Below are 27026 nucleotides of genomic sequence, written 5' to 3' on the forward strand. Positions count from 1 at the left end.
TTTTTTATCACAGCAGTAGATTTTTACAGAAGGGATGATGAGACACGAGAGTTTTCTCAGACGAAAGGGGGCCAGAAAGCGGCATGGCGAGTCAAAACAGAGCACTTCCTGTGTTTTAATGCGGCGTGAGCCAGCCTCGGGCGGCCGTCAGACTGGGTGGCAGGGAGACAGACGCGACCACTTGTCGCTGGCCCAGACCGATTTCAATCTCTTTCACTGTTATGTCCCTCCCAAAAAAACAATCCATTTCTGCCAGCTTTGCTTTTCCTCTCTTAAAACAATCAGTTTTTTTTCTTTATATACAGTCCCTAATATGAATGCTTGCTGCTGCACCTGTTGACAAAGTTGTTGCAAGCCTACCATTCTGTTAAAGAAAATATACAGTTTCTAATATCAGGAATAATTTTATGTTTTTGGTACAGGAGAATCATTATTGAAAAATTCTAATAGTAGTTTCAGCTACACACTGCGGCTTTAAGTAATAAACTACTGTATCTTATTAGGTTTTTATGAAAACTAAAACCATTTTTTTTAAACCGCAGGTCATTTAAATAATAAAATATATTTAGTAAATCCTTTTTTTGCCAAAAAATGCATACATTATCAATGAAATGTTAATAAAAGCAAATTCAAAACGTGTATAAATCTAAATACACCTGACAGCTGAGTTCACTAACCCCTATGAAGAATTAAAAATGTATTTATTTTTTATATATCGCTCTTTTGTTTTTATCAACTCCTGAAATAAAAAGTAGGATCGGCAAAAAAAAAATTGGGTCCAAAAAAAGTCTCACCCTCATTGTGATCTCTTATTCCTCAGTGTGCCCTGAATGGCTCATTAGTTGTCGTTGAGATAAATGCCTCGTCAGCATGGCGACCACTTGTGCCCCATGTCAACATGCCTGCTGTCTACACCGATAAGACCTAGCATTATGCGCTGTTATCTCTTGACTGTTTTTGCCCACTGGCAGACCCAAAGGCTCTCGCAGGATAAGTACTGGCACTTACATTTGGATGGATCGTTGAAAGTGCAACTGCAAATTCGTGGGCCGTTTTGACCTACCGGGGAGTTGAGCGGGGCCAAAAAACGTTGAAGGCTTCAGCTCATTGATCGTCAAAGCTGAGACTTATCTTCAGTAATTTAACTTTAATCATTCACTCTAGATGTGAATTGATGAGGATAATGTTTTATGGGGGAGAAAATAAACACATGAATTGGACCCAATAGATTTTTCTTTTACACAAATGCATCGTTTCTTCATCTTTTGGTGCTTTAGTCTTCTTTTTGAAATAATGAATATACAAATCGCACTATAAAGTTTTATGTGGGGCTATTGTAAATTAATGTTGTATTTATTTACTTTTTAAAATTATTTTCTTACACCCAGCTTTCTCTCAAAAGAGAAAAAAAGAGTCATTTTTAAAAAAATATATATATTTAAATAATTTGTTAACTATATATTTTTACTGAATTATTTCTCAATTCGAATCAAATGTGAAAATCTTATAGACATTACTTGCACCTAAACAAAGTGTTTCTATCAGCTTTTTCAAGTTCACCATGAAAAATGTATTGTTAAACTTGTGAAATATTTGAAACAGCCTGATTCCCAACGAGGTGCCTCTTGATTCAAGCAGTGGGTGGGTAAATTTCCTGTTGATTCAGGTACCACGCTGCTCAATCTGTATTTATAGACCCGAGATCTCTATCACATCTTCATAGCTGTGTGCGACAATATGCTTGACGTAAAACTAAAACACTAACTGGATTTAAAAAGAAATTAATTGCTCACAACCAAAATTTCTCATGTATAATTGTTACAAACCAGACGTCATATTAAACATACACTCACAGAAAATTACCCACATTTGTTAGTGTAAATACTGTACTTTCATTCCCTTTTAATGATTATTATTAACCCTATTTGATAACATATTTTTGCTGGTTCTCAAGAATCACATCATGTTTATATCTGTTGCCAAAAATATATAACAAGGAAGCAGATTTGTTTACCCATTACTGAATTTATAAAATACAAGGACACCAATTGAGATTCCTGATGGTACTAGCGAGTTTGGGTTTTTGCAGGGAGTGTATTTCCATTACTAAACATCTGAATTCCCACAAAATACCAGTAATTCTGGCTATTGTGTACTATACTGGTTCATTGGTACATACAAGCAAATATAATAAATATTTAAATAACCCTACAACCTCAATGTGAGGCGAGCTTGAGTCCTTCAGCAAGATTCCAGCATGTCGACTTTTAAAGATCACAGCAATTTGAACCTCAAGTAGACCTTTTTCACCCCAAAACTTTGCCTGGAAACTGACTTTGGATTTTTTTTTTTGAGTTAGCGACATAGTTAATAGCTCCCTCACAAATCGGTTTAGATTTCCGCTGATTCTGAAACCTTGACGTCGTTAACATTTGCAACTTTTCCTCATCACTGGAAGTCAAACTCCTAACTGCGGCAACATTTTAATTAGCTCATAATGTTTTGCGGGAGTATTAAACGAGCTATCCGAGACTGATAACCTCTCTTGTCTCGTAAGCGCTGTGCCTTTCCCCTTGTTGTTTCCACTTGGCTTGCATCCCTAGCCAAAAATCACATCCTTCGTTTTTGTCCTGCTTTAAAACAAGGGGGTCGTCCATAATTATTGGAAAGAATTCCCCAAAAATGACAGAACAACAAGATATTCGCCAGTCATGGATGATGCATTGGTTGTTACAGAGTAACATTAATCCCCAGGAATTAGAAACAAGTCACTGTCTCTGCTTTCACTTGCCTTTAATTAGAATGGGACTTTTTTTTAATTTAGTCTGTGCATTCATCTAACACACAGATGACTGCTTATGTTATACAATCGATCTTTTGTGGTACCAGGGAGAGATTCACGTATAGCATCGAATATACTATCCATACACTTTATAGACGGTCGTTAGTTAACGGAGTAAAAGGTTACTGCTGGATGTTTTAATTGGATGGTTTGTTTTTTAGGGTATATGTTTGACAAAGAAGTGTTCTGTTATGTGTTGTATAGTATGACATTGCTATTTTGTCAATGTAAGTTAGAAAGGGAATTCAATTTAGGATTACGATCATAAACTAAGATTCTTCATCGATTTATGATGGAAAAAAATAACTGCATGGTCTTAAAGTGGTGCAGCACTGCTTTAAAAAATGGTTGTGCCCGCTAAGCACAAAAGAGATGAATGAAACATTTGTGGCCCACAGCAAGGCTGGATGAAGCTCGTTAAAAAAAATATCTGTAAAATGGCTGCATCGTTGTTTAATTCAGAGGGTGGGGGGAAAAACTAGCTTCTTATTTTGGAATCCACAACAAACAGGTGAAAAATAACATTGATAAAATAAATCGAAAGTGACACAGGTGCATGCAGTTAAAAAATGAATTTGAAAAGTGAATTGGAAACTTGCAAACTTGGTAGTGTAGAAAAATAGTTTAAAAAAAAAACTGGTTGGCGGCCGTTCGAGCATATCGTCTAAAAAAAAAGCAGTCTACCAAGCTTTAAATGTGGAGTTTTTGTCAAAACTTGACAAAAATTGATGGACTTGCCTTGTAATTTTTCATATGCAAAGTAGGATTTCCTCCACTGACGACTTCCAATCATGTTTCTCTTTTCATCCTTCTGTTATGGATTTAAATTAATTTCTTATTCGGAAACGTCTGATCGATTTTGAACAGGGCTGGCATTCGTTCATTTGCTGCGGTTTAATATGATTTTGACGTTTATTTGTCAATAGCAGCCAAAAAAATATATATATATAGTATTAATTGTATCAGTATTGGCAAACAACAATTAACCAGTATGTACTCTCAACATTATTGGGTTTCATAAATTATTTTCTGCCCTTTTTGAGGTAAATTAATGAGTTTTATTTTAAGTTCAAGTCCTTTATGGGGTAAATGGGCTGTACGGTACACTAGTTAAGTGTGTACGTAAAAGTGATATGTTTCTGTTTATGATGTGACAAAACCTACCATAGACGCGAACGTGCCTGCGTGGATATAGACGTCTCATTACGGGCATAAAGCGAGCGCAAAGGAAGCGAGCCATAGACCTTCCATACGCCGCCGCTGTACTTGCTGTTGCACCGGCTTCCGACAACGACTAGGCGACGGACGAATGGCTCCCCGAGGTGTAAACAGAGCTAGTGTGAAGACAGGCTGTCTCCAGGCTCGCCGATTACGTCCTGGCTTCCTTTCAGAGTGTGGTCTGGCCGGAGCGCCTTTTTGGCTCACCTCCTTTTTAAGCTGTCAAAACTTTGACACCATTAATCGTCGTGTTGTCCGTATCCGGGCGGGCGCAGTGGTTTTAATGGATAGCGGTTTCAGGTGCTTGAGGAAGTGAGATGCTCAGGAAGCTTGTGCGGTGATGTGTAGCAAGCGTTGAGGTGAGAGGCCAAGGGACAGTGCGGGCCCCTGCAGAGTACTGATAAGAGCTTGTTTACCTTCCTGTGGATGGTCAGGCCTCAATCTGCAGCTGCGGAAACGCTGGGACAATAGGTGTGTGTGCGTGTGTATACATTTGTGGGTGTGTGTGTGTGGATGTGTTGCTTTGGGGGTGCCTGTGTGTGTGTGGGAGGGGTGTATTTGCATGGGGTGTTGTGGCATTGACGTTCACCTTTCGTGCCATAACTAAAGGAACTTCGGCTCCTCCCATTTCTCGTTGGAATGACTTTAGCAGGCGTAAATACTGTCGTGAAAACACATTTTTATTGAACTTCAAAATATTCAATTCAAATGATTAGAAATGCTCAAAATATAGAGATTACCTGGCATCAAGTTTTAGTTGGGAGATTCAAATTAGCAATAGTTTTAGTAAAGACATTTCAGGTGCTGTAGGACACAGCAACTGTCTAAGAGAACCCTGTGAAACAACATTTTGAATTCCAACATTGAGTTCAAATACAGGGACAGGCTTCACTAAGCTCCACTTGGAAATCAATCTGAAAGTGCAACCCGTCCCATCTCCACTTTTTGGGAAGTCTGTTGCTTCCCTAAGGCAATTTATCGGAAAATTACACTCAATAACACACGTTTAAGTTGTATCTTCAATGTAAGAGCTCCTCTAAAATTTCTAACATCAATTTCTGCCCTCTCCCACAAAAAGAAATACTCCCCTCAGTTGCCGTTATTCACGTTGAGCCAAGATAAAAATTTCCTTATCGCCCTGATGTTTAACAGACTGTGAAGTAATGTGTTACTCTGAAGGGAGGATTATGGGCAGTTAGAAAAATTCAGTGCATAAATGCAGTAGACCTAACACTGCATCAGTAGTTTCCAGAGTGCTCCTTAATATCTATTTTTCTTTAAGCATTCTAAAACCATCTTGCTGACATAGACATTTTAGTCACAACGTGTCGCAGAGGTACGCTAATTCCCTATCAGGGCAAATAACTCTTGGCACTTACTGTCATGGATTTATCTACTTCTGTTGAACCAAAAAAACAAAAAAATCGGAAAAAGGAAAAATACAGGATGCTATAGCCAGCCAGGTCCGTGTCAGGTTGCATTGATCCCCCAAGAAGATAAATCACCTCGATGTCCAAGAACGCCCAAACACAGTTACTAGCTACTCTTAGAGCAGCTCCAGCGCACTCTGCATAATTATATTGGTCCTACGCGGACGGTGAGCTTTCATTTAAGGAGGCCCGGCTCGGTCTTAGGAATAATAAGAGTGTTTTCATTTAATCCTGGAAACAAATGAGAAGAATCCTCTCTAAAGGGGAATGGACTCCCATGGATAGTCCATTACTAGGAAGATGATTACAATGACTTCCTTGTCTTTACATTGTTAAAGCAAACAGTGAACCGGGCAGTGGCTTAGTGTAATAGCTGCAAATATATAGTATGTGGAAAAGCGATAATCTATATTTTGGTGGAAAAAAACTCCAATAAGATTTCTGGTATAAGGAAGAAACAATTCACATAATTGATATTCTACTCATTGGCTTCCCCGGTTTCAATTTAAATGGAAAAACTGCTATTGGACTTTACTACAGGTGTGATCCACATTGCTTAGCGGCCATTAAAGGTAGTTAATAGGCAATAGATGATTTAACTAGGAGGAGGTTCTCTGCAAGCTTTTCATTTTTAATGGTTAGACTATGGATGTCCTCAATGTAGTCATATCTGGATTTAGAAGTTATTTTTACTAGCCATTAATTCTCAAACTAATAGTCTCACCCACCGATTAAAAAAACAAACAATTTGTTCAACTCTTTAAAATAATTAAGTGTCATTCATGCATTAAAGTCCCACCCTTATTATTAACTCTTTAGAAGTCATTGATGGTGATAGCTGTCTATTCCATTTGGACTGGGAGAGTTGGCATCCAACAGGTTTGGTACACTCAAAAATGTTACAAGTATAAAAAGAATATATTTATTTGTGACAGAATTACCATCGCAATACACACCACTCACAAAAAAAAAATCTTCTTTTTCACTACCAATCTATAAACTAGTCCTCCGAGGTAGAAGCAGGGCTCGAAGTTAACTTTTCAGGGCACATGTCCTTCATTAAATATGACCGTGGCAAATGCAGGTTTGCCCTTTTTGGTCAACTTGCTAAAAAAAATGTTCAGTTGCCAGAGGCAAGCTTGAACTGGCAAATAAACACTTTATTTTTGCGTTTCAACTTGTTTTAAACACATTTGTTTAAAATTCTTTCTGCGCATTGGTTGCCACTGAAGGCAAGAGAAGGCCAATCTATTTGAACTGCAAACTTACATCTTAAAAAAAGTATTTAATGACTTTTGGCTATCTTTTTGCTACTTTTAATTGTCTTAATTTATAATCGGCAGGCATTTTGTCAAGGTTAATAAGCGCTGTTTTTAAAATGCCATTTGCAATTGTGGCTATCATAGGAAGGGCGATAAGTGGCTGGAAATTAAATTTCAAAGAGCATACATTGTGCAACATTGGCACTTTATTTATTTTGCTGCATTTAGTAGTTTGTCGGATATCCTTCCAATATTTTAGAATGAACTAACTAGCTGACCTTTGACCTAGGAAAACTGACAGGGGATGAAGATCTGGTCATCTACTTGTATCAAACTCATTTAAATTCACAGCAAAACATTGAAAAGAACCACAATATTGGATGTCTATTATCCTCAATGGCACTGAAATGTTTAATGGCTGAATTTTATCCAAGGATTATTATTATTTTTTTACCATTTTAGCTTTTAGGTCACACTTTTGTTACCTTCTCTGTATGCACAGGTATACCCTCGCATGATTGGCTTTGAATTTCCACCCAAGCAAGCATGAGTTACCTGAAATTGGAAAAAAATCCGATAGGGAGTCAATGATGAATAATAATGAACCAATGATAGCTTACAGAAATATTGCAAATTAACTGATGAATTTATTTAAAAAACTAAAGCAGGCCACGTCATTCTCATACAGTGGGGGAATAAAGAGAGAATATAATACTGGCAACCGCTGCATTGGGGGCATTTGTCTGTGTACTCTTGAACAATGGTTGTTTTTTGCTGCCGACGCGAGTTGATGTTTTATCTTGTCAGATGCAAGTCTGTCTCCACGGGGATCCTTTCACGAATAAATCTGTCAAATGGAAAGTCTCGCTCAAGGAGTTGCACTGTGAAATCTGGTGGGAGGTGAGTCGGTGCAAGAAGTGTAGAAAATGAGTGGGAGCTTGTGCGATGTGCTGTAGGAACATTATTTATATATAGTTATTAGAAAATCTAAGCAGTAAGTTGTGTTCATGCTGCCCCATACAAATAAAGAAAAAAGATGCCCTACTTCACAATATTTGAAATGCCCTTCTATCACACCTTATGAAGAGTCGTCAGGATTTTTTTTAGGCAACTGCCAATCACACTAGAGGAACTTCACTCCAGACATGACTATTTTGAGCGAGGTTGGAGAGTAAAAACAATATGGTTAGCGTCAGATATTGTGCACTCTTCTAGTAAAATCAGTAAAGCTTGTCACAAACGCCAACGTTGTCTGAATGAAGCATGACGTGAACACAAAAGTTATTTCTCTGCTTCTCTCCCTAAAAATGTTTTCCCCAAGAGCAGCAATTGATGTCATTGTCAAGAGCTACTATTAAGTTGACAAAGTGCAAAAATGTTTAAACCCTTATGGGGGGCTCATTGGCTACTCCCAATCAAAATGGATTGGACGTCTAAGTCCTTCAATAGCAAAGAAACTTAAGCAGAGGCTTATTGTTTCTAATTTTCTTTCTTTTCTAGTGAAAAAAAATTAGAAATGAAGTGCAAAAACATCTGACTTAAATATACCCTAACTTTACAAGAAAATCCAATCTCTTTCTTGAAACAATTTATTAAATAACTGGTTCCAAGATTTCTTTGTAGGAGAAAAAAAAAACACCAGCAAAATAACCATTCATTATTAACATTACAGCATGAATTTTTTTTGGAAACATTTGCAATAAAAACACATAAATCAGAAAATCAATTTAGCACTCGGGCTTAGGTAATGTATACTTTTCTCATTTGAGCCACAAAGCAGGCCATTGCACATATTTTGCCTTAGAGGAGAATTCATTTGTGAGGTGTTGGCGTGTGTAGCTGTCATGAGCTAATGGTTTTCTTATAAAAGCATCTATATTTGTATTATGTTGCAAGGGTAGATTCTTTGTGTTTGCTAATGGTGCCTTACTCTTTTCAAAAAGCCACAAAGCTCTTTTCCTCTGCCATGTTGTTTGCTTCAAGGTGAAGCGTGACGTGAACTGGATTTTTTGGTAAATATGTTTTTCCAAGAGTAGGTAGATGGTGCAGTCAATGTCATTAGCGCAAGGGCATTTTGTGCCAAGTTGTGCTCTGAGGGATCATGGCCGAAATGCAGTTTGTTCCCCAACTGCTATTTTGTGGAAAGTAGGGGAGCTGGGCCAAAGCTCTTAACTACACTTCTCATCCAACCACCCATTTGCTCAAATTTGTGTCTTCAAGTAGTACGATATGTACAACAAGGTTTCTCTACGGGTTTTCCAATATAGTTGCGCTAATCTCAGCTGTCCCTTGGGCTTACTTAACAGCTGTTTCGTGGATCTGGTTTTAAAAGTACTGCAATCACCCTTCAAAGCATTCACTCACTTGTCCGTATCGGCGATATGCCGAGGCATAATCGGTGGAATTTGGTTAATTTTCCATCTGTTCTCCTGACTTTGTTCCCTCTGTCACAGCCCAATCTACAAACTGGAAATCAGCAAGCTGCGAAAACATGTCCCAGCGCTCATGAAATGGGAAATGGAGGCGGTTGATATAAGTGGATAAAGAGGACATGGGATGGAATAGCCCTCCATACCTCATTTACCAGCAAACCGCTTAGCGAGGCCATTGGCATTTCCTGGGTCACAAGGGCAAAATGAATGTTGTTCATATCCTACGCTACCTTGTAAAAATGGGACTCATGCCTGCACACACACTTCCAAAGGCAATCTGCAATCAAGACGATTTACGAGCGAGACCCCTCGGGGTGACTGTCATGGAAAGTTGATTCCGTCACAGCAGAACAAGAGAAAAATGCCTTTATGGTCGTGGTGGCTATTGAGCTAGAGACATGAACGCAGAGAGGCAGAATAACAGGAAGCCTGACCTCCCGAGTAAAGGAAGGGATGGTGTCATGTGGATGGACAAAGACAAGCTGTAGTAACAGACAAAATAGGAAAGAGGGAAGAGGTTATACCACAAATAATACAAGTTCCCTTCATGTTTCATACACAAAAGCCTTAAAAAAAATGGCTTCATCTGGATTTCTTAACGCGTTGGCCAACGTTGACAGCGCTTCATATTCAATTCCATTTGAAGTAGTCAACCTGAGTATCACGTTCCCTTTACTTCATTACTTTTTTAGGAAAATGTACTCTCAAGAGTCATTTTACCACACCATACTTCTTAAATGTTTAAAATCCATTACACAGTTGTTCAGGAGGCATGCACAGTGTAATAATTTCATGACCGGTGTTTCTCTTAAAACGTTTGAATATGCCATAGCAATAATTCAATATAAAAAATAAAGGATAACATATGTTTTTTAATGTACTATTTGGACAGGAGAGCCTTAATTCTGGCAATAGTTTTAAGTGGTACTTATCAGATTTAATGATAAACTTTAAATGAGTGTAATAGTTAAGGTCAGAGTCAAGAATTAAACTGCCATTTTTGGCTTGATTTGTGGCCGTCATATCGTGCCAAGGTAAGCACTGATCTTAAAAAAATCCTTTGTTGAGCCAAAAATGATTATCTTCCTTTCCTTCAATTAGCTGGCACATCCGTGCATTGATTTGCTGATAGTAAGGTGGACTGAAATGTAGTGTCTTTTAAATGTTTCACTTTTCTATTTGTTTTGTACCTTTTCATTCTTATTTGTTGTGCATTGTGTGTGAACCTGTTGTTGATTGTTTTGGGCCGTGAAATTCGTTTTCGGGGAGTGACGGCACTTGTTTTGTGTTTTTACACCGCGATTGCTGTGGATTAAAGCGGCAAGTTTTGGCACTGCTGTGATTGTTGCTGCTTGTCGGTGACGGTAAGGTCACCAGGTGCTGGTGTGGAGCTGTTCATGGTGCTGAAAAGTAAAGTGCAGAGAAAGCGAATGAGATGGGACACGAATATTTGAATCTTTCTTTTCAGTATCTGTGTTGTTGTGACTGTTGGAAGACTGCAGTTGACTGTTAACTTGGTTACTGGACTTTTGACTTAAACCCTTCCGTCTCTTTCACTTACTTGGCGCCATGTTATAGTGATACAGTTTCCGATTTGAACTTGTACCGTAGAATCATGTTATTTATGACTTACTTCATCCTCTAATCCACTCTCACGTTCATATTTGCACTCGTCGCATGATAAAGTCAAGTGTTTCGACTACTATCCATTGAGTCTTTAGCCCCCTGCTGCAATCTTTGCCTTTGATTACTTCGTCGGTCTCAACTATGCAGAAGCAAAACGTTACCAAATGGATTTGTATTGCACAATTTCAATAATTTTGGATCAGTTTAAGTCTTGGTAATTTGTTTTGCATACTTTCTGACTATATGCTATTTAAATCGAGTGTAAAAACTGCTTCTGATTGGCTTGTAAAAGTCAAGTGACAGTTTCACTGCTGTTCTTTTGAGGAAACAGGAAGTTCTCTAAGGAGTATTTTATCACTTTAGCCACTTGTCAGATTTGAGCATAATATTGCATGTTGACAGCATCAGTGGCAGTCTGACATAATAGCATGGACACATGTTGCTGAGGTCAGAGCATTTATTTAACCCCCTGATACTTCCTCCCTGACCAGAAAGACTAGTCCATATTGATTCCTCCTTCAGAGACATAGGTCTCCGTGGGGTTAAACAGCAACCGGTACTAGTGGATTGATGGATGACTGTGGCTGCTTATCCTGACACGTTTGATAAACGTATCCCAGACGATTCGTTTTTAAACAGCGCCGTCCGAGTCACAAATGGAGGGATGCTCCCACAGTGGCTACAACAAGTTCAGACATACTATGAATCTGATACACATTACTCAATTTTTCACTGATATAAAAAGGCACTCTCAGGAGAGCACACACTTCTACTTGGGCCTAACAATTAAATGTTAGATGTATTGGACCCATTGAAGTTCACACAACAGGTCAAGTATAGTAAATATGAGAATGTTACAAATAAATATGCATGATTTTTATGCCATGGCTTGTAATGCACAAGTGTTATTTACTGTTTTCAATTGAAGATCAGCCTAGAATTTCACACAGAAATTTCTAATATTACACTGCTCAACCATTTGTTCCTTGCACAATGTCTTGCAGCCTCACGTCCGATGTGTGAACCTGTAGAAGTAAACAATAATTCTTGGATTCACGTCAAGGAATTGCAACTTGGCTGCTGGACCAGCTTTGTAGGAAAAGACAAGGCCGAGGTCCACATCATCAAACTCAACTTTGCTACCACGGTAAGGACGTCGAGCTGAGGTTAATGTACGTACATAGGTTATTGATGCAAATTGGACGAAGTGGCCAACATTTAAAGTGATTGTTTATGTAGTATCTGTTTAATCCTTTATTTTTAATGTCCTTGGCACTGTCTATAGACTTCTGTAATTTAATAAATTACTTTAGCTGCTTATAAAACTGCATTAACAAATTACACAATAACACCCATCGTCAGGTGTCAAGATGTCACGAACTGCCTATTTCATATTTATATGCAATGCACCACACCCTGTCACACATCCAACATCGCAGCCTGATGATTATCAACAGCTGACAGGACAATATAATATATCAACGCTGGTTTCTCTATTTAATTTTCACCATATCTTTTGCCCTAATGGAATCTGCCATTCATAAATACCATCTCAGTAAATACATTTTCCATATACATTGCCATGAAAAAATATCTGTCTGCTTATTAATTTCTTGTATGCATGGCGTGTGTGTTTTACACCCTGCTATTACTATTCGGCTGCCATTAACAGCGATAGATGTTCATTATATTTGAATTGGGAGTGTTGGAAGCGGGTGAATAGTAACAAGTGATAAGTGCATTTAGATTATGAAATGTCTATTATCATCAATGGTCCTGAAATAGTTAATAAATAAAAGTAACATTCAACAATAGGAATTTTAATGCTACTGGTGCACAGACTTGTTACATTGATGGGATTTCATATGCGCTTGTAATACCAAAAGTCGACCTCAAGATGTTCTTATAGTTACCATTGGATCACCCTGATAACCATATATGAGTAATACATACAAGACAATTGAAAATAGTAAGGCAGAAAATAAATACAGAATACAGACAACACAAGTTATTCTGAAATCAAAATTATTTAATTTATTGTTAATTATAGGAAGCTAAATTAAGATAAAAAAATATACATGATACTGTTTTGGTTTTTGGAACCCCTGAGACCACACTCCAAAATGGAATAGTGTACAATTTATCTTTGTACACTGGAATTCACCTAGTGGGAAAAAGAGTTCCGGAATCTTTAATACTATCATTTTTTCAGACTCCATATTTCACTGTTGCGGTCCACATTTGTCACAACCTTATCAGTGTACTCTTGCTCACTCTTCAGTTTGCTTTCCTATAAGCTTCTTTGTTGCTTCAATTCTCCTCATATGTTCATCATTAAGATAACGTTCTGCAGTCACTCAGTCAAGTTTTATAGCGATTTTAATCTCCATGGTAACGGCAACACAGGCAAGTTGTTTCATGAAAAATATCACAATCTGAAATGCATTTTGTTGGTGTTCTACAAAGAAATTTGGACGCTTGTTTAATGCAACCCAACATTTTAATACATGAAAAAATGCACAGGAGGTAATGGGTTCCCTCCATGAGCAACTTTATTTTATAGTTGTAGCATTAACTTTCAGTATCAAAACAAAACAAAACCCATGAATAATGTAATGTGGGTTTTTTTCCACAAAAATTTGAATAATTGTTTTTGATTTCTGAGGAGTGAATCGCAATACCACCCGCTCCTGATGGATAAACACTATTAAATCCTCTTCAAATTCCTGTAACAGTTTGCCCGTGTTTAGTCCCACCCCTCTAAAAAAAAAATGAAACAACAAAACGTATCATGCCACAACAAATGTTATGTCAAATGTTATGTTTACTCTTTGAGTTACAAGGGAATTCTTCCCCCGCAACATATTAAAAATGTTAATTGGCCCTTCCTTTTAGATTTGCTACATGTGAGCAAAGGAACAAAAAAAAGCACAAATTACGTGGTAACCATTCATTTTTGTCAGAGGAAGTGGTCTTACTTCATCCCTTGCCAAGCTGGGTGTGAAGGTTGTGTTAGAATCCACAGGGAAGAACTTGCCTGATGTCCAACTAAGGTAGTACGTAGGCTGGGTTAGTCAGGCTTGTTGCCACTAGGCAAACACTCGACAAGCAGAGCCAATTCCTTTTCAAGAAAGGATACAAGATGAATGACTGGAAATGGCATCAGTAATCATCTTAAATAAATGTGGAAGTGAGTTAATTTTGGGAGGTGTACCATAGTAAGTGCCTATGTTGGGTTATTGTAGGTATTAAGATTTGTGTAGTTTTACAGAATAATTAGTCTTCCGGTAGCTATTATACAAACTATACGTTTAATTGAATAAAAGACAATTTAAACTCTTAATATATTTTAGTTTCATATTCCTGGAGACAATTAGTTTTGGAAGTCTCCTTGGACCTAATTTGTTTAGCATGGGGGTCTGTAAATATTCCTTGGCCCGCCAGGCTCATCACAATTCTCTTGGATCCACCAAAAAAATCATGTAGAAAGAAAATTAATTTAGCGTTAGACCTGCTGCACATTGCCTCCCTGCTGGAAACAACCCAGGAAAAAAAAACTTACCCCCCTCCAAAAAAAAAAAAAAAAAGAAATCAACCTAAATGAGTTTCTAAGAACATTAAATCCTCACTACCGGAGGGACGTTCCTCTGTTGGGCTTATTTATAATAACATCCACTGTAATTGAACACTACCAGTCAAAAGTTTGGACAATTTCCCACTGCTTTTATGAGAAACTGTCCAACAATAAAGATTATGAACATCGTTTTATTTCCCTCCAATCCTCCATATTCCAAATGGATTAGACGTCTATTGCTGCAATCGGTAACCAAAGAGTAAACAAGGAAAATTACAAAATGGTTCTTCATTAACATATCAAGAGTAACAGAAAATCAAATTTTCTCCTGGACAACAAATGTCTGGCAACCCGTGGGAGCTCAAAAGCAAATAACTGAGTCCTGATACTTTTTCAATATAATGTCCTATCCTTATTGAATCATCAGTGTTGATATGTTTCTGTACCTTTTGACAAGCCTGTTCTCACAAGAGTCGTGTGGCACCTTCAACTGATTCCCAAACAATCATAGCAGTTATTTCCAAATTGCCACACTGTATTATTGCTCTGTTATTGAGTTTAAAACCCGAGTGTATTTTGTCACCTCACAACTGCAGATTCCAATGTCTTCCGCAGATATCAAAAGATACCGTCAAATACAGTGTAGAATATTACTTTTTTTCTGTGTAGTATTCATCACGTAGAGCTAGATGTCGCTGATAAAAAGCACATACGACACACTGAACTAAAACTGTATTGAACTATTAGTATTATCTCATATAATATTTTATTATAGTTGTTGTTTTTTAATGGCCTATGCTGCCACCTTGCCTATGTTTACAATATCCAAGTTGTTAAAATCTTTCCTTCTACATCACTTTAGCTTCAAACCCATTGTTAGAATTTGGTAAAAATCGAGAAAACATGCAAAGCAACTTGCTCTATTGTCAAAGATAATATTGATCATCATTAGTATATGTCTAACAACAAAGTAATGTAATATTTTAATAATTTGTACATCATTATTGCATCAATTTATGGTACAACTGGTTGGGGTTTTTTTTGTAATTGAAAAACGACCTTTAAAGCGCTAGACTTTTTAGAATTTTTGCTCTCCTCAGAACCAGGGTTGTCTACGCACTCGTTAAATATTTTAACATTTATTTTTCTATAGTTGTGACCCTGCACATTTTGTTGGCAAAACAACCTTTTGCCACTCTTTTGGTCATTATGTCAGCAGGGCAAAACCATGCCAAGCAAAACTGTAGCAGATAAGGTAATCAGTCTGTAAATTCTCATTATAAATCGGCATTTTCTGTACGGTGCAGCAATGTTAAAAATAGAAACATCTACCTCGTTAGCATCCTTTTTGAAAACTGATTGGCATACTGCTTGTTCTGGAAACATGTTGACATTGCATCGCTGTCACACCCTTGACTGCTTACGCAATAGGCTAAGAAGTATAAGTCAAACTTGTCTGAAGCTGCAAGTTATTTTTAACACTTCAAACAAATGTCTCACTTCTCCAAGCCAATTAGAAACCTTGTTAATTGAGTCGATGCTGTCATGATTTGTGGAAGAAAAGGAGGAAAATGGCAGGATTACTATGCACATCCTTTGCACATTTAATTAGCATCATTGGCAAGTTCTCTTACATTAACACGGTCGCACATACACATACAAATTGTCACAGACAGTATAAAGTATGTGGATTATTTCTGGCCTGGTGTTAGTTTCCATAAATACCAACTGGCAAGAAAAAACAATCTTATTATGCTTTTCCGGGTGAATAAGCTTGGCGTGCCATGGGTTTTATTTTCTATTATCTGTAGTTATGTTTATTTCAACTGTGCATGGTGGCTTTCATGAATAACTAGAGTTAGAGTAAGATTGTCAAAAGTATCAAAGAATTGCGGCACCTCTACTTATGAAATAAATTGGTTCCAGAAGTCAGTTTTTGTTTTATCAAAGACGTATTTTTACCCTAATACGACAAACCAAAACCCTTTAAAAATGATGAAAATGTTCCAATTTTGGAATAAATATGTGAGAAACCCCAAAAAGACAAAATATTCGAAGACGCGCACATAAATACACAAATTAAAAACTTAAAATGATGATTTAAACATAACTTCCTTGGAAACTTTGATGAAAAAGAAGAAAGAATACATTTGCTTTAAGCACAATTGGAAACACTCACAAACCAGCGTGTTAGAATAACAAACAGTGATTGAAAGCACTCAAAAGCATCATTTTTTTTTCAGTTTTTGCCTGTGAAGACAATCAAGAACAATAACCACACTATTCAAAACATGAAAATTCCTAGGCGTTATGGTTGCAATTGATTTTCTGTATTATTTTCTGATTCTATCAATAGGACAAAAGAGATGTGATGGAATTTATTTATTCATTTTCTAATGAACTGTGACCATACATGACCAAGAATAATCTTTCATACTTTGCTGACTGTTTCAAAATATTAAATTTCTAGCAGTTGTTCAGAGTTACTGTTGTTTTGAATAATTGGAGAGAGGAACGATTGCATTAATTCAATGACCGAGGTCGTCGTGCTCTCTGTGGATTATTTTTAGTCTTTGATTCATGTGCATAACCATCGTGCACGCTGGCTCTTATTAGTAACTGGTGAGAGGGACTTATTAAACATATTAGTATAGTGTACACAACCATGTATAATATTTAACATTCCAGTAGCATGAAGGGGAAAAAAAGTGCAATTGTAGGCAGATCTTGTCAGTTTTTTTTAAATCTGACTTTGACAGCCCTGGTATACGGACTTCAATAGCACTTAAAAAAATAGCAGTTATCAGATTTAATCAATTACTAATCTGAATGTTTGAATAAATGCATTTCTGAACTAACATGTGGTTGGACATTGTGAAACACTTGTAAATTTGATTGTGGTCATTGAGTGGCCTTAATTGTTTAATAGGGTTTTCATAGAATTGATTAGGTAACATTGGCAATGCTCGATTCCAATGGCATTGAAAAAAGTTTTCATAATTTAAATGAATTAGACATCTATCATTGTCAATGGCTAATGACGTGTCTCTTTTCATGCTTCTGCAAATTAAAATGAGTCACATTTTAACCCAAACCTGTGTACCAAAAATTTTAATATTGTTGCCCACAGGATCTAAAATGTGATTTCCATACCACATCTTTCTAATGTTCTGATTTTGTTGAATTACCTATAAAGGGTGAAAGATTACAATTTCACTACTATTGATCGTCCTAATGCCAGAAAGGATGGTGTGCCATCCAAGTTGTGCTTTGTTTGTGCAACACTGCATACACTTGGCAAGGCTCATTACTTGGCTTGCGCTGTAACTCTCACCGGGACACTTTGACAGTGCGGGGGAAAATATTTACGCCACTTCGCTGGAACGTCTTTTCCTAATCACAGGCTGGCTTTTCATCTACCGCCAAACCTCCCCTGCGACAGGACCGTTAGCGCCGCATTATGAAGATCTCTTAAGCATTATGGGTTATTATCGCATTCTCATACTAAAGCAGTGGAACACTTGCATATAAAAGTGACTCATTGTTCAAACCATCCCGACTGGCTTAATTATTCATGGAAATGCGACAACATACATACTGTATAATACATATGTACATGTAGTTTTTTTGTGTGTGTTTTATGTTCATGTCAAATGTTGCTGTTTTTCATCAGGATTCCAATTTGTTCTCACTGGAAATGGCAGATGCCAAGCCCATGAACCTGATTATCACCTCTTCAGACACCGCCTACGGGTTCTATACGATCAACGCTGGCGTTAATATTTATGTAAGTAATGTTCTTGCCTTGGCTTGTGATGTCACATTGCAGCAAAATGTCTTTAAATTTTAAGCAGGTGCAAACATATGTAAAAGAAATGTGTAATGGGTACTTAAATAGAATTTAAAATACAAGTGTATTTAATATGGGGGTTGTTAGTTTGGTAGAGTAAAAGAAGGTAACAATTGACATTTATTATACTATTTTCTTGTAAAATTCTGGTTAAAGATTTTAAACATTTGCAACAAATTTACAAGCGAAACTTTTTTAATGACCATTGGGATTTTTAAGAACTATAACAAATAGGATGAATTATTTACAAGCAGATGCAGTCATACTGTTGAAAATACTGAAACTACTCCAAAATGTATAGCAAAAAAACATGGAGAGCCACATTTTTTTCAAAATTTTCTCCAGAAATTGCATTTCTAGGTTTCTATTATCAGTCTAGATCACTCTGAAAAAAATCCAAACAAATTGTATGTCAGTTTTTGAATAGCCAACTGTATTTGAAATATTTCTCAATTGCTCTTATTTATCCAATGACAAGAGCTTCAAATTTCAACGCCATGGTAATGACGCCGGCCGGCGCCAGTAGCGGGATGTGAACCGACAAAAAGCACATTTGTCAATCAAGAAAACACTTAGCGGAACAAGCAAAGTTCAAGCTCACAATATTAAAGTGCTACGTGTGCAATAGTGGAGGAAAGTACAATAGTGCTACACGACAGCACAGGGACTTGGAGCTGCTTCCCGGGCCAAAACACATTGGATAAAGCCCTGCAATCAACGGTTGGGCCAAGAACTTCAACTATATTATCAATGTGCTCCAGCAAGATGCTTCTTTAGCTATAATATACTCCCTCACTGCCTTCAACGATCATAGGCGTATATAATATAAGTACCCCTATTTTTCCAAAACTATTCGAAATGATTTCTGAGAACGCAGTACTACATTAATGACAATTCTAAATATTGTTTTCCTAATAACTGCCAATGGCAGCCAATGAATTAACAATACAAATGCACAAATATGCTCCAATATTAATTTAGTGCCCCTATTTTTAGACTAGTAAGAATAATGTAGCCATTAAATGATAAATCTTGTTTTTCCGTGTGAAAATGAACCCTTAAGAAATACTCTAGTCCACAAATATTTCATGAGATTCCAAAAAATACTACATCACATCACAAATTATTATTTTGACATATAATGTTAGTACTTGGTTTCTGATCAGTTTAACGATTGCCTCCAAAAAATCTGACTACACCAGTGCAACTTTTTTTTTATCATTCATTGTGCATACTTAGGCTGGCTTGACTCACATTGTGAAAATTGATTTAAGGTGCAAAGTCTGGCTGTGAATAGTCCTGTTTCTATGCTCTTGATGGCAACAAATGCCTAATCCATTTATTGCCATCATAGATTTCCATTAGCGACACTGAATCATGATCTTTCATTAGTGTATCGCCATCAATGGCTGTCAGTGAGTTGAAGATGTTGCTAACCTTCTAAGCCAAAGGGCACTAATTAAAAAAGTAAAAACAATAAAATTGTGAAAGTGCACGAAATGTCATGTCTTCCACTTGTGCTGACAATCATGTGATAGTTTTACCCTTTATCATGGCTCACTGAGAGTCTGGACAACATTACCTGTGAACCGCAGGATGTTTTGTTCAAAGTTTTGTTTTGTTTTGAGGGATGAGCCGCTTCACTAGGCGATAATACAGTTTAAATGCTGTGTCAGAGAAAACAGCAGCTGCTCTGCATCAGAGGACATGCGTCATGGCTCTGACAGTTTGACTCGGGGTCACCCTGGCAGTTAACAGCAGTGCATTAACACTGCACTTAGGTCACAAATAGTGGCAAAGGTGAGATTTAACACTCATTTTTACATCATTATTTCGTGCTCTATTTAGTATTTTAGAATGGCGCCTTTTTAATAATTTTTTTTCAGAAAATTTTGTATTTTTTTTTTGTATTTTAATACTTTAGTCAAATTAATTAAAGAAAATTATACTCAGAATTGAAGGAGATAGGAAAATGCTTCCCTTCTCTAAAACAATGTAAGTACTTCTTTCATTTACAGTCTGTGTAGTTTCCCTTTGTTGTTTTTGGTAGTTTTTCCATTGCACAACGCTTACTATTTTTGGTGCCTTCATCAGGGAAACGGTCTCATTGAACCAATGACTCCTTGCAGTTTTCCTCGACTTTCAGCGTCCTTTCTTTTTCCACACGTACACACACAAAAAAAGCGACTGTGTGTGTGAGTGAGTGTACGTGTGACCTCAGTGACTTACGCTGACACAAAAGCCCCAAAAAAGATAAGTCAGTTGTGAGTGTCAGCACTTTCACTGCTTCAAGATCAAATGGTGACCTGCTAATCATCTTTGTCCTCTTGGTCCTTAATCAAAACACAAAGAAAAGACACTTGTTTCTTCAAGATATGAAAATAAAATAGACATGACGCATTATCATCACAACCAGGCAATTCTTACTGTTTTCTTTCTAGAGATGTCCAAATTGCATGTTTTTCCATATGAATACAAGTCACCTGAATTTATGGCTCTTCCCATATTAATTCCTGCTACAAAACCTTCATAATGTATTCAAAGGAATAAACAAAAACATCTAAATCACTTAAAAAATAGTTATTACTACAGTAGTGTTTTTAAGAAAGCAAAACCATTCCCAAACTCTTTTTTGGAACACAACATAAAGTTTCAACCAAATCCCCTTCAAATATTTCATTTGGCGTCCCAAAAAATTCCATGACTCGTAACTACCTAAATGACGGAGGAAAAAAATCCCCTTGTTTTGATTAAAAAAAAAAAACAATAGCCAGATTGCTGAGGTCATAGTTGGAAACAAAAAAAACAGGCAACAGTTTGTCACCATTGTTTCTATTTCTATTTGCTTCTAGTATTCCCAGACTTAATTCCATATCAAACATGTTTATCTGCCCCTCTCTCTGTCTCGTTCTCTCATTCACTTATTCATGGCCCCCCGCCCAGCTCTCCTTCAGGTCTATTCTCTCGATAGAAAAGAAATGTTTATTATGGTTAAGTGTCCGCAGGCCCGGTTGCACAACCCTCTTTGGAGCCAAGGTCTTTCCTTTGCTTCCTGACTGGGGCCAGGAAATGGGACCTTTTTTAGCTTTGTGCGTCACCATAGTCGGCTGGAATCTGGCTCCATACAAGGGATAAATATATACATCCACACTGCGGACGAGACACTACCGCTTCCGCGTCTGCTCCAAAGGGAAATAACGGACTCATGAGAGTTGCTTCCGACTCGTGAACACGCTTAAAGATCAACCTGTCCAATAAATAAATCTTTGGACATCATTATCATATTGTCTTTCATGAGATTTTAACATATCCTGACTATTTTTGATTCAAACGCTTATTCCAAAGATTAATTCTATATTTTGCTTCCATCTTCCAGAAACGTAACACTTCCACTGTGGTCCTGCACGGCAATGAGCACAGCAACAACATCCACGACGTCGACTTTCCAGTCCAGGATGAAGAACTTGTGAGGTGGACAACTCGCAAGTTTGGCGGCGTCACTTCCTTCACTACTTTGGAAAATCTTAAAGTGATGCACTCCAAGCCCACAGAAGGTGAGAAAGCCATTTCTTGTCATACCTAACTGCGTCGTTTTCCAATTTAAGTGAGGTGAAATAATAGCATAGAGAACTGTATTGCTCTAGCTTGTGCGAACACAATCATTTCCCCAACAAATCCTCCTTAAGGCAGCCTGATCCCCACAAGCGGTCCAACACGGATCGAGGGGAATACCTGGCGCTTGTTATTTCATCCTATTTCATTTCCCCCCCATTACATTGGTGGCTATTTACAGAGATCATTGTATATGAGCCAGCACTGCCTTTTCAAAATATTGTATGTTACTGTTGACACTTAGCATTAAGTCAGTTAATCCCACAGTAAATAAACTTGAGGATGGTAAATTTCTTGGGTGAGATTCATCAACATGTGACTGAGTTTTCGTGAACTTGGAAGATGTGCACCTTAAAACTTTGCATATTGATTACATATACGACTCTAGTTCCTTTCACCAATATTTATTGGTCTCAACATCCTATAGAACTAACTTTCAAAAATACAAAAAAAAATACTTATCCAATATTGGACAGACTTGTATTGCTTCATGAAAGACAATATATAGTTGTACTAATCACTTTAGCCTGCCTTTAACCAATAGCAATCCCCTCCAAAACCAAATTTTCATAGTTAAAGGGTGACACCTCAAACATGAAAACACCCTGCTTCATAGTATTTGCAAATTTTACGTCATATTAGATCAAATGAACTATTTTGAATATGTTCTAATGACATTTTTGTTTGTCTTTTAGTTAAGAATAAGCATTTATTGCATTTAAATCGGTGGTTTCCCTTGTGGGCTGTGCATATTCAAATACAATAATAGTTTGCTTATATACTACATACACTTGGTTTCATTGGAGATGAATATGTCATAGAAAAAGTACTAACTCAAATATGTAAACTTTTCCAATGATAATTTTGACTCATTTCATCCCAAAAATTCAAGCAGCAGGGACCTGTGCAGAGTGTTCTAGTTGGTTCTTTTTGGCTGTGCACGCTGGGGTAGAAGAGCAGAATAAGAAACAGAGAGGCAGGAAAAAAATTGAAATTCATTGTTCTGTCCACGGTAACAATAGGGAAATACATAATAAACGGCTATGGGCATTAAAATTCTTGCCGCCTCCGTTCCTAGATCGTCTGACTGAATGATAAAAGACATGTAAGTGATTATTGGGACCTTTGTAGTATCTGACACTCTCACCTCCTTGAGATTGAGGCAGCTCTTAAAAGCTGTTTATTGTTTGCAGGCATACATTTTTAAAACAGAAAAATATGCTAAATTGTTGGGCAAAAAGGATCCTGAGACGTGCAGTAGTTACAAAGTTATGGATATTTAGCTCACGCATTGTATTTTAAAATGATTCTAAAATGCAGCATGGCTATTGGAAATGAACAGTCAGAAGTTTAAATTAAGTTTTTCATGTTTTGCATTATATTTGTGTCAATGTGGCCATATTTGGAATTGTGATGTAATGACGGAAATCCATCAACGGGTGGTGGTTCAGGCTGGAAATCCCTCAGTTACCTTCCCTTGGCCTCCATTATATTTTATTTGTGCTTAGTTTTAAAGAAACGGGTTTTGAATTGAATTGCATTGATTTTTAAAAAATACATTGATAATGTATTACGCACCTAGAATACACCTTGTCAATACCTTTCATGTTTAGTCTTGCTAATGATTTAAAAAAATGTTTCTTTAATTTATGAGTGCCAGTATAGCATATGTCTAGTGCATCTTTTTAATATATAAAATGCAATAGGAGTATATATATATTTAATGATAAGTTCAATGCCATTGATGGTAATAAACCGCCAATCGATTTGATCTACAAGAGCTGGAAGCGAATCAACATTCAACCATTCCAAGATTAGACGTCTACTAGTGATAACCTTAAATTCACAGCTAGGAAACCACTTCTGGCCATCAATCAAAAAGTTATTATAATGTTTTTTCCCTCTAATGCACTCTTTTTTTTTTTTTAAACTGAAATGTCAACGTTTCCACATAATTTTCAAAACAAGCTATTCGTACAGGAACAAAAGGCGGTTCTCAAGAGTGTGTGCTCCAAAGCGAAGATCCTTCAGAGAAACACTTCATGAAGATTGAAGCAGCACCATTGACGTCTTGGTTAAAGTCTTGCTCTCCGCCACTGGAGCGGGAGAAGCAGCGCCAACGTGCCTTCGTTGCCAACGGCGACGCACCGGAACTTCATATAATCAATATCCCGGAGGATGCCAATATTCGGTAGCCAGCGAAATATATATTGCAATGCTCCTCCTGAAGTGTAAAATCTTCAATCTTTCATTGTTGGTATTACAGAAACGTGTCTGTCCGTGTGGACACAAAGAAGTCCAGTGTGTTCCTGAGGGGTCCTCCAGGAACTACTTGGACCTTTGTTAACTTGCAGCTCACTAAGTTCTGGGTAGGTATTTTGCCAATTTCCGTTAATTTCGCTAACTGCTCAAGAGTCATGACTAATTAACTGAGTCCGCTCCCATATATTTTCAGTCCAACAATGAGATTGTGCTACCCAACATGCTCCCTAGAATCCAGCCTTTGTTTGAGCTGCACAGCGACAAGGCTGAGGTCGTACAGAAAAAGGCTTTGGAGTATTTTAAAGCTGATGCCTTCACCAGCTATACTGAAATGAGGCCTGATGGTTCACAGTTGTTACTGGTGCTCGGTCGAGATGGCCCAGCAGGTAAGGAAAATATTGGGACCTCCCTGCTAATATGCAATGGAGTTTTAGGAGTTTTACCCACACAAAAGAAAGAAATAAAATAGGTGTGAGAATAAAGTTGTCATAATGCAAAATTTAAGTCATCCATCATATTATGAGAATAAAATTATCACATGACTAAAAACTAGTTCGAATTTTGCGACATTTTACATTATGTAATATTTATGGTTGCATCACAGGTACATAATCGTACGAGATATACATTGTAATATTATGTGAACAAAGTGCTATTAATACTATGAGTCAAAACACATTTTTTGGGAATAAGTCATCATATTACAAAATAAGTAGTAACTTCACAAGTTGGAACTTGTAAATTGTTTGCAAGATTAAAATTAGACATACATAATGTGTATGGTGATGCAACAAGGCTAAATTGTTATAATAATAAAAAAATAGGTACCATGAATTAATTATAAAAGCCTCCTATGATACTTTTTTTGTGCACATTAGGAATCAATAAATATAATCATTTGTAGTGAAGTAAATAAATAGTACATTTACATGCTACATTTCTGTTGTAGTTACAGAAACAGTAACAGAAGCATTGCGGTTAACTACACCAGAGCCTCATCAGATGCCTTTGCTCATGCAACTTTACACATCACCTGATTACCGCTTGCCCCTGGATCCCAATACCAAGGTGCAGAGTGACAAGAGAATCTATGCCGAGGTAGGAATAACAACTAAGATCAAAAAGTGTGCTGTGATCTTCCTGACAAAATTAACCTGACCATTTCAAGTGAAGAAAGATCCTACTTTAATTTACATTATCAATGTATGACTTAATCCAAATCCAGTCAATGGCCAACTTTATATTACATTCACCCTTAAAGCTTAGTGCAAATGCAATCTCATTTTCTGACAGACCACTCAGTTCAATCCAAATTTATTCATGACAAACTCATTTACAAGAACTTGCAATATATGTGCAGTGTTAGGTGTCACAACTTGTCAACGTTACCTATTTGTTTCATATGTTGTCAGATTTCAGGACACACGCTGGGTGACATTGTCCTAACCATCAAAGTGATGAAGTGCTTTGTGCGCTCCAAGGGCTCCTGTCCAGTAGTCCAAGAACTCCCCTTCATACCAGAGTTCTGCTCTTCTAATTCGTGTCCCAACAGCACACGTCTCAGCTTCTCTTTAGATCAACTGCAAGAGCTCAGCCCCACCACTTGGGACCTGGAATGTTCTGTCAAACTGTGCCACAGCGAGGTAGCAACTCAAAAACATGCTCTGCTTTTTAAAAAAAAAACAATTCAAAGCTTTTGACAGCTCATTAAATCGCTAGCGAGAAATGTAAGGTGCCATACACTGTCTGATAAAACATGTGAAGATCATGGCAAATGGCAAAGATGAGGGCTCATTAGTGGCTGAAATCAAAGGCAATTCGGTCAACCTTTTTTTATTTATTTGTTTTTATTTTTGCTTACCAGAAATGTGGCGATGGAGGACGTGTGAAAAGGAACTTGGAGGTCACACCGCCTTGTCAGCAAACACTGAGTGAGTACAGAATTTTTTGGTACTACGACTCACTGCTTTTACCACACGCATTTAGAGTTGACATTTTTGTGTGTCAAGTTTCCTGTCCAGCATTTTCGAACCTGGTTGTGCTACTACTGATCGTATTTATGGGATATTTGCTATTTATTCTAGTACCTTGTTTTACCACTTTGCTATTTTAATGTTTTTTTTGGTCTATTTTCTTTATTTGATTTTTTTCCGCCCACATGGGGCAAAATGACTAAGATGACAAATCTTTTACTTATAAATATTAATTATTCAACTAGTATTTATTTATTTTTTTACATGTCATAACAAAGAATTCCAAATTTATGAATGAAAACTGATTCATTTTGAATGATTAAATTTTATTAGGTGGTTGGATTACATTTTGTAAATGCCCAATATATTAAACACGGCGAAGCTTTGAATTGGGCAGCTTAGGCAGCAGTCTGCACTCTGAGTCCTCCTTTTTGTTAAATTATAGTTTTAATATATTAATATTTTTAATATATCAATTTGATTACTTCTGGTTTACCATATTTTCCATTGAAAACATCAAAACTGGGCATTCTTTTCAACGGTCCTCTATTAAAACAATGGACATTTTTTCCCAAAAAGATTATTATACCTATTTTGCAATTTTTTTAGATGAAGACTAATGTTTAAAATAGCATCCAATTGGAAAAACAGAATAACTAGTCAACTATTATGCTATGGCCTCATTCCTGGGCTGCAATTTGCACGGCTATTGTTACCGTGACCGCACCAGAAGCGGCGTGCAGTCGGTCGTCATCTCAGTGAACTCAGGATGCCGCCTCGCAAGTGGGCGCGGAGCCGCTTGGAGGCGGGGGGCTCGTCCTCTAGGAAGGCCTGCAGCCTGACCTTGTGGCCACAATCACAAGTAACGGCCCTCCGGGGACGTGGCCCAGAGGCCTTTGTGTTTTCCACGGGGGGTTTTGGACTGCGCCGCTGTCCAAACATGGG

General features: G+C 37.3%; 1 protein-coding gene across 1 annotated transcript in view; it reads left to right on the plus strand.

Annotated features, from left to right (window-relative positions):
• Positions 1 to 27026, plus strand: part of eng (endoglin) — a 33004-nt gene that overhangs the window by 2508 nt on the left and 3470 nt on the right. The window contains exons 3-11 of the mRNA XM_077737851.1: positions 11815 to 11957; positions 18058 to 18171; positions 21611 to 21788; positions 23827 to 24037; positions 24113 to 24215; positions 24302 to 24494; positions 25058 to 25206; positions 25521 to 25751; positions 25973 to 26039. Coding sequence (XP_077593977.1) covers positions 11815 to 11957; positions 18058 to 18171; positions 21611 to 21788; positions 23827 to 24037; positions 24113 to 24215; positions 24302 to 24494; positions 25058 to 25206; positions 25521 to 25751; positions 25973 to 26039 — 1389 coding nt within the window. The remainder of the gene's footprint in view (positions 1 to 11814; positions 11958 to 18057; positions 18172 to 21610; positions 21789 to 23826; positions 24038 to 24112; positions 24216 to 24301; positions 24495 to 25057; positions 25207 to 25520; positions 25752 to 25972; positions 26040 to 27026) is intronic.

This window comes from Stigmatopora nigra, chromosome 17 (genome assembly GCF_051989575.1).
Source record: "Stigmatopora nigra isolate UIUO_SnigA chromosome 17, RoL_Snig_1.1, whole genome shotgun sequence".
NCBI lineage: Eukaryota > Metazoa > Chordata > Actinopteri > Syngnathiformes > Syngnathidae > Stigmatopora > Stigmatopora nigra.